This window comes from Semicossyphus pulcher, unplaced genomic scaffold (assembly GCF_022749685.1).
Source record: "Semicossyphus pulcher isolate SPU_LCO1_2020_fin unplaced genomic scaffold, fSemPul1.0.p SCAF_7, whole genome shotgun sequence".
Taxonomy (NCBI): domain Eukaryota; kingdom Metazoa; phylum Chordata; class Actinopteri; order Labriformes; family Labridae; genus Semicossyphus; species Semicossyphus pulcher.
The window spans coordinates 22,326,507-22,335,652 of NW_027211748.1; the positions used below are offsets into that span (position 1 = coordinate 22,326,507).

General features: G+C 41.3%; 1 protein-coding gene across 2 annotated transcripts; it reads right to left on the bottom strand.

Annotated features, from left to right (window-relative positions):
* Positions 1-168: 168 nt before the first annotated feature.
* tox4a (TOX high mobility group box family member 4 a) lies at positions 169-7,447 on the bottom strand. Of its 2 annotated transcripts, XM_069684829.1 has the most exons (9): positions 7,012-7,447; positions 6,853-6,918; positions 5,492-5,791; positions 5,161-5,382; positions 4,702-5,037; positions 4,534-4,614; positions 3,740-4,450; positions 960-1,102; positions 169-877 (listed from the first exon to the last, which is right to left on the bottom strand). In XM_069684829.1, the coding sequence occupies exons 1-9, from the start codon at positions 7,114-7,116 to the stop codon at positions 820-822; spliced, it is 2,022 nt and encodes a 673-aa protein (XP_069540930.1). In that variant the 5' UTR covers positions 7,117-7,447; the 3' UTR covers positions 169-819. The 2 variants fall into 2 exon arrangements, with proteins under 2 accessions (XP_069540930.1, XP_069540931.1); XM_069684830.1 differs by lacking the exon at positions 6,853-6,918.
* Positions 7,448-9,146: the final 1,699 nt, after the last annotated feature.

The window sequence follows — 9,146 nt, forward strand, 5'->3', positions numbered from 1 at the left end:
GATAAAAGAAGTGAAAGCAATCTGAATCTGGTTGGTAAGTGCCAACATGCAGCTTCACAGTAACAAAGGGAGAGAAGAGTCAGAAAAAACAGGCTCAGTATTGAGTTAGATCATTTCTATCTGAATGCTGCTAATCGTAGCCACTGTAAATTACTGAGTGAACTCAAAGTAGCAAAAAGAAAGAAAAATCTGATTGAGCATAATCGCTCATTTATTTAGAAAACATTTATGTCGAGCATAATCTAACAAGTGAATGATCTGAACAGATGGTTTTACAAAACGAAGGCATTATCAAACCTGGAAGGCCATTATCCTCAGTACAAATACAGTGATACAAACTGTTTTTCCATCCAAACTAAGGCATATTTCAGTAAACGAGGAGAAGTAGGCGCTCTCACTTACTGCAAGAGACATGAAACAGAACATTTCAGAGCATTAATGTAACACCAGACGGATGGCACAGTACAATCGTGTTTTTTAGTGTAAAAAAGGTTGAAATGTTGATCCCTTTTGAGAAGACTTTTCCAACGCTGCACATTAGACAAGTATAAACTGACCTGTTTGCACTTCAGTAAAAAAGTCCAGAACATTCTCCTAAAAGCTTTATTGTATTGATCTTTCCTCTAGCTGCCTACAACACTTTATAAGAATAGTTTGTGTGCCAAAAATACCAACATGGAATTGCTGTCCTAATTCAGTATTATGTACAAATACTATGTTTTTAATTGTCCTGAACAGCCACTGTCAAACCTACAGTACAAATACAAAACAATGAGAGAACTTTGACACTGCGGTGAGACCGTTTTTGTTTTCAGCTCCTCATTTCACTGTTCCCATGTTCTGATTCCTGATCGAGCACCACGCCCTGAATATATCTCTGAAAAAAAAAAAGAAAATATGAAGTTTAAAAACATTCTCAAATGTCATCTGAAAACAGCGTGTTTGAAACCCTTACACACCTGCAGTGATCTGCCACACATTCGTTGCTGCAGTATTCTTTGTCCCAGTCTTCATTCTCTATGGCAGGGTTGTTGCAGCCCGTCCTCACACACAAACTGTTCAGAGTCACGCCATCGCTGGACCCGTTCACCTCCATCTCATCCTGAAAAAGGGGCAAAGATATGGAGGAGCATCATCAACATGGGTGTGTGGCAATATTACATCTCCACAATGACAGTGCAAGCAATAGTGAGAATGGAAATTTATACAGTTCCTATATGCGGTAAATATTTACTCTCTTGGACTTATTATTGTGTCACAACTTTGAATCAAAGTGAATCTAAATCAGATTTATTTGCACAAACCAAGAGAAAAATATGTAATGTTAAATAGTTAAATATTCCCCTGCGACTCTCAACAGGATAAGCGATTTAGATAATGGATGGAAGTTAAATATTATTGCCTGCTTTGAACCAAAGCACCTAGAATCATGTATGAAGACACTTTTTCATATAAGAGGATTCCAATTCTGACATCAGTTTGACATTATGACACCAGTTTAACCCAGAAATTCAAGATGGTCGCTACCGGGTTGAGTGAAAACTGTATTTTTGAATGGAAAAATGTATTTTTCATCAAAAACTGTCCATTAAAGACACCTGCTAATGTATAGCTGTGTCCTAATCCAGGGGCGGCAGCCTTTGAAGGCTGTCCCATTTCGGAGGCTCCTTCGGATGCGGCCGACAAATGCATCCTCCTTCCCCCGGGCCGTGAAGGATCCATCAGGTGCATCCTTCGCGGCCCAACGTATCCTGAGATGCATTTGCGTGCCAATTCAAACGATATGGCGGACTTTTTTACGCGGCCAAGGAATACACTTTAAAATGTAAAAGTTTCTGGTTTCAACGAGCTAGAGTTGCACATGCTTAAGAAAATGAAAGGGCCCTTGAAACAAATTATCTTTAAAATTATAGGTTAACTTACTCGACGTTAGTTATGCTAGCTTGCTACCTGTTGCTAGGCGACAGGAGCAGCGTTTGGTGACACAAGGGTAGACCAGACCGTCTCATTTCAGTTCGGCTTTAATGGTCTACGGAGCATCCTCCATGGACCGCCTCCTTCGAAACGACGAAGCGAACACTTTTTAAACTATATATGATTATTTATCCTGGTAGATCATGATATTAACTTTAAAATGATACATATTTCTCCATGGTTTAAACAAATGGGGCGGGCTATTCCAGGGGCTGTTGTCGTGTTTACTGTCCCCCCAAGAAAGTAGCCGTTACTCATCACACTCTTATTATCCTGAGGTAAAAGTAAGTATCAACATTTTCATGTTATTTTCATCATTATATGTTTACATTCCTACATAGTTGGGCAAAAATATTAAAATCACATTTCTTTAATTATGTTTGTAAGTGTCATCAAAACTTCTTAGACAGAGAACGGTCAGGGAATTGGGATGGTGTAAATGTTTGCCTGTACGTATTTGCAGTGGGAAACCTTTTTTCAGAACATAAATGTCCAAAACAATGTTTGGGGGGACTAAAACAAAACGGTGTCATTGTGTAGTTAATCCATCAAAGCACAAAACCACTCCATAGTTTAGAACACTCTCAGCATAATCTGCAGCACATGTAGCAGTGCATTAAAGACATATCCTTTTATAATGTTATATGTTTAAGTAAGCAGCCTTTTGATTTTCCATATCAATGCAAAATCAGTGCATATTAATTCCAGCTCTGAAATTCACTGTATCGACCATCATATCAGTTATTTGTGAATCTTCCCCCTCTGTACGACTGTATCAACCTCTACAATCCCACACTGGTTGGGCTTGCAGTATCCAACCTCTTTGTATCAGCGTTTAGTTCAGTCAACTTTGACAGTAGTAACTTTTTAGACCAATGTAGAGAGGTTGTGTTTCTGGGAAGTTTATTGTTCCCCCAATTCATCTATGAAAAACTGCTCAAGCTGTAATTTTCACTACCCAAGATGTCATGTGAGCACTGTGGTTTTCTTTTTCCCAGCCTGTTAGAAACTTATGAAACTGTTGAAACACCCAGAAAACCGCAGTTGTGTGCACAGCTCCTCCAAACCCAGACATAAGATGGCCTGATTTAGAGCTGCACCATGTTCTCTCTAATGAATGAGCTGACCCTGCTCTGAGGGACATTCACTGCAAACTTGACACAGATTTATGAGGATTTTTCGAGTGTCTTTGTGGTTTCTTACAGGACATGAATCGAGCAGATGTTGGACATTTTAAGATGTCTGAACTTAAATTCTCGAGGGATTTCTGTTCAACTTATGAAACTTCTATAAACATTTGGCGGCACTAGTTTTGATTCAGGTGTGTAGCCGGTATTTATGGCTCATTTTTCACTTTGATAAGAGAGTATGTTTTTCAAGTGACAAGAATTAAACTCAAATTAATGCTGTAAAACAAACACATCAAAAGTCCAACATTTACAGGCCCAATTTTTAGTGTTTTAGCAGTTAGTAGGCGGGATGAGACTTAAAAGTCTTCTGACAAGTGAGCAAAAGATTTGGACGTTACTTAAAAATTTGGGCCCACTTGAACATGAACAATAGTCTAAACTTTGATAGTTGGAAATATTTTGCTATGACAAAAGCACGGCAATGTCCAAGGATAGATTTGGAGACAGCTTTGAAGAACAGAAATTACATTAAATAAGGTCACTTCCTCAACAATTAAATAAAGCTAGAGTTATTTTCGCTATCAAAGTCCCAGCTTAAATCAAAACAATAAGAATGAACGAAAAAGGACACTAACCTCTTCCGAATTCAGCACTTCTGTAACTTCGTCGTCGTCTGTATTGCCCTGCGTGTCAGCAGAGTTCACCACCTGCACAGACACCATGGGTGTAGACTGGGCAGATGTAGTCGTAGTGGATGACACGTTCGCTGTATTAGACACAATAATTGGCAGCGCCTCTTTGCCCTGCAAGGAGGCAGGGACTATTTTTATCTGGAGCGGAGGTGGAGGTGTAGCCGTGACGGACACAGGAAGGCCTGTCGTTGTGCTTCCCTCCCGGGGCTTGGCCTGTAAGGGCGGGGGTGCTGGCGCCATTTGCTGGAGCCGTGGTGGAGGCGGTGCGTTCTGCATCTGCTGCAGCGGAGGAGGTTGACGAGAGGCGCCCGACACGACCAGTGTAGGCTGTAGAGTGCGGACTCCTCCAGGTAGCACAGTCACCACCTGGCCCCCCGCCTGCAGCATGTGCTTTGGGATGATGATATTGGTGATGGTCCGGGCAGGGGGCGCTGCAGGCGCTGGAGCTTTGTTTGCCCCCGTGCGGGAACGAGTGGTCATCTCTGGGACGTCCAGGATGATGTTGGAGGCACAAATGTTGGTGATGGTGTTCTCTTCCAGGCTGCTATTAGCCGGACGGATGGCCTGTTGAACTGCAGAGGGAAGGACTGCAGGTGTCGGGTTGACGACCTGTGGGGGAGGTGATGGGGCGGTTTCCATCTCCTCGACGACAGGCTGCGGTGAAGACAGATCAAAACATTAGAAAAATTCCATCATACCTTCAGCAGTATTTTCTCTAGAGAACAATATGATCTTACCTGTGAGAGCTGGTTTGCTTTATAAGCTGCCAGAGCCTTTAAATATTCCTTTTTGGCTGCTTCTGTCTTTCTCTTATACACCTATTAGACACAAAACGAACATTATATGCCATAAATATACTTATTTTGTCTCTTATAAACTGAACATATAAGAACGTGTTCTTCTACCTGTTTCTGTTCCTCAGCCAGGCTGTCCCACATGGACGCCACAATCTTTGACACCTCCCCAAAAGACGCGTTGGGGTTCTGGCCCTTAATAGCAGCTTGGGTGTCTCTGAAGAACAGGGCGTACGCCGAAACCGGCTTCTGTGGTTCATTCGGGTCTTTCTTCTTCCTTCCTTTCTTAGCGCCCACCGCCCCGGTCACTGCGGCCAGTGTGGCCGGCTTACCCCCACCTCTCCTGGCTGCAGCCGGGGAAACAGATGATGTAGGCATTGGATGGGAGGACATGTGGGAGAGGGCAGAGACATAGAGAGACATAGGGGAGTCGACAAGAACACTCCTCTGAGTAGAGAGAGGGAAAGTAAAAGAACAGAGAGAGGAACAGTTAGTAAAGCATCAAACCTTAAACACATTAATACAAGAGTGTCAGAGCAAATACTGCGTAAGGTGTATGTAACTCCTCACCTTGAAGTCGTCCATGTCTTCATCCTGCAGGGAGCCTGCTGGTGATGGTGTAGCAGACAGCGGCTGCTCTGAATGACCCCCGAGGCCCATTGCAAGCTCCGACTGGTTAATAGTGGACAGGTGACTGCTTCCTAAAAGACCATGACCGATGTCACCAAGCTGGACGTCGATGGTCATTGGGGACGAACTGCTGAAATGTGAACCACTTGAATTTCCAAGTTCCTGCAGAGGGATTAGCACACACAGTTGGAAAATACTCTTACTATATAAATGAACTTTTAAACACAGCAAAATGGCTTTCTGTGAGAGGGTCCGCAGGTAGATCACTCACCAGTGCAGAAGAGCTCAGCAGGGCTCCCCCTCCAGTCTGCCCCATGGCTCCGAGGTTCAGCTGCTCTAGGCCCTGAGACCCAGAGTTCACAAAAGTGGAAGCAAAAGAAGGGTCATTGGCCTCGACCACCAGGTTGCTAACAAGACTACGGGAGCCAGAAGGTCCCACGGTGCCGTCGGACCCATCTGTCAGCTCAAAGTGAGACACTGAATCACCGATGCTCAGAGTCGGATCCGGATCCAGGGAGATGGGGGGGATCTCAAAGACTTCATCGCCGAGACTGGGAGTATGAAATGTCTGCTGTTTGGAGGCAGAGAGAGAGAGAGAGAGTTCTGGGTCAATCTTTGTTGAACTGAAACACGGGTAGGATTAAAATTATTGTTGTTTTTAATATTGTTCAGATTCAGCTGTCACAACTCCAGCTGGTTTTAAATGGCGATCAAACCAAAGTAATGTATTTCACAAATGCTAGAAAGAAGCCTGTGAACATTAGTGATATTTTTACTGCACAGGGAAAGAAGTTGGAAGTTGTTTCTTGTTATAAATATCTCGGTATTTGGCTTGATGACAGCCTTTCTTTTAAACCCCAGGTTGAAAATCTTCAGAAACAAGTCCTGTTTCTCCCTTGAGGCCAGGAGAAGACCGATCTCTGCTACGTTTTTACCAGTTCTTGATTATGGGGATGTACTGTACATGAATGCTCCGGCACATTGCTTGCTTATGTTAGATACAGTATATCACAGTGAATTGAGATTTGTCACAAACAGTAAAGCCCTCACTCATCATTGTACACTTTACTGCAAGTCTGGTTGGCCTTCTCCAACACTCGTAGGCTCAGTCACTGTTCTTTTATAAAGCCATTCTGGGTAAACTCCCATCTTACATGTGCACGTTGATTGTGCAGAGATCTGACTGTAGTTACCGTCTGGGATCTCAGGATGTGGTCCTGATGATTGTACCAAGTGCAAGGGCCGAATGTTGAAAGACAGCTTTTATGTGCTCTGCTCCCCTCACTTGGAATAGCCTACAACATGACTAGAAACTAAGAGAACTGGTCCCGCTGCCTGATTTTAAAGCTTGAATAAGTACAATGGTGAACGACTCGATTGGTTCTTGTAATTGTGCGTAGGCGTCATAATGTTTTAATGTTCTGACACATTAATGTATAGCCTCTATTCTGTGTTTCATTGTTGTTGATGTGTTCTGTCTGTCACTCTTATGCTGCTGTCTTGGCCAGGTCTCCCTTAAAAATGAGATTGTTGATCTCAGTGGGACTTACCTGGTAAAATATGGGTTAAACAAATAAAACAACGAAGACCTGTTACACTGCACTAGCATGCTGTTTGAATTAACTCACTAACCTCAGCGGACAAGAAAGGGTGTCCCGCTCCACTGATGGTGAGATAACTGTCGCTGCCTTCTGCAAACTGAAACACACCGTTACCATTTAATAAACCAAAGTAATTAAGTCAACGCTGGCCTGTCTAATTTAAAACTGGTTAATGTTAGGCTGACGTTACCTTGTTCTCCTGTGAGTATCCACCATACGCTTGGGTGTCCATAAACTCTGAATCAACATTTTGCGCACAGCCATCAGAGAGGTCGGAGTAAAAATTAAGATCCATTTTGAAACGATTTGCTCTACAATAAGCTTTCACTCAAGTAGTTTACTATATAAAAAATGTAATTTCTTAATTGCCTTTCCATTTAGGTTAACTACCCCAACATTTTCTAAAGCTGCTACCGGTTAGCTTGCTAGCTAGCTAACTACTGTCGGTTAGCATAACGTTAAGGTCGAGATGAGGCTAAGCTACTTTAGCTTTGAAACCCCTTAGGAGAAGAGAAGGGGTTGATTTAATGCTCTTAACACCTAAATAGGAACACTATTGTTGCCAAAATACTACGCGTTGGCTCAAATGTTACAAAGGCCAAACAAAACCCATTCATAAGCTGAAGTGATGCTACCTCCCACCACCCTCTCCGACCCGGACGCAGTAGCTAGGGTTGGATTCACTGACTATCGGGAAAAAATGCGATACTGTATTATTATTGATTGGAACATCTAGCGGTGCCTTAAGTTTTAGTCAATTCTATGCCAGTTTTATGACTTGATAAGACGTTACCTTTAATGAACAAATATTTTGGGTTTTTTTTGGTTTTTTACCTCTCTTAGCTGGTGTACTGTTTAAAAACATTTCAATTTACGAGCAAATCAGTAGCCCTGAAGGCAGCACTGCTTTCCTATCAGGCAGGACTTCTCAAACACAACTCCACTGATGAGGCACTGTCAAAATAAATGTTTGAGATAAACCAAACGGAGGCATTAGTTACATTTGATTTAATCATGTTGTTTAATTTCTTAGCCATTACCTTAAATCTCTTTTTAGAAGGCTTAATGTTGAATGACCATTTAAATAGTTCAATTTAAGTGAAGTACTTTATTTCTGAGATTAACTTGAAGCTCTAGGTAAAAGCTGGCAGGTCTGTTGCTGAAAACTGAAAATGTATCAGATGTCAATATAGCATGTAGTAATAATGATGTACATAACACATGATATTATCATGAAATATTATATTACATGATATCATCTGATGCAGCATCAAGGCCTGTATACCATGACATATGGCTACAACCTTGAAACCGAGACATCTATTGGATCTTCCCTTTACAACTAAATACCTTTACTTTACATTCACTTCACTACATTTAAGCTTTGTGGACATAGATTGACAATATCAGTGTGGCTGCCTTACAAGTAGGAACAGTTTAACACTCTTTATCACTCTTAACACGCAAGAATATTAAACATTTGACATTGAATATATTTTTCAAAGATGTTAAATTATGAAAAAATGTTTTGTTTAATTTAATCTTAAAGCCAATGATCTTGATATAATGAATTAGATTAGGTTGTTGACAACATTCTTCTTACAAAAATATAAACAAAAAGTTTGTTTCATTAATATGTAAAACTGCTTTTTGATTTCGAATTCAACAAGCAAAGGAAAATCAAGACATTAAACATTATTCTGCCAAATCTTATAAACCCCTGGCTCTTTGATTAGTGTTCGAATTTTATACTGAATCTGTTTTGTTTTTGTTACCCAAAAATAAAAACCCTGTCCAACAGGATCACAACATGACAACAAAAAAAAGAAAATTCAGTATCATCTTACCTTCATCATCAGGGTTTAGTGAGATGCAGCGTCCTTCCAAAAAAGCTTTTAATCACTTTTACCATGTTTGATTTGTGGATTGTTTTCCCTCCCAGTGTTCAGCCTTTCAGGCAGCAGGACCTCCTCTCAGGATGTCTACTACACAAACACTGCCTCCTTCTACAAGTACAGGCCATCGCTGCGATACAGGAGAAAATCTCTCGCCCATCATTGTTGAGCCCAATTTAGCCTACTTTGTCTTTTGTTGATGTAGTGGTTTTCTACATATATTCTATGCTAAATGGGGATTACATGCTTGTAGAAGTTGTGCAGAAATTATTTGAAGGTATTCATCATATACAGTATGTACTAATGTAGTAATAATAAAAGTTTGGAATATAGCCATATATTTAATGACATATTGCAGCTGCCATGTGTCAGAAAAATCAAGACGTAAACATTTAGTGAAGAGCTACATATTGTGAAACGGGGGCTTTAT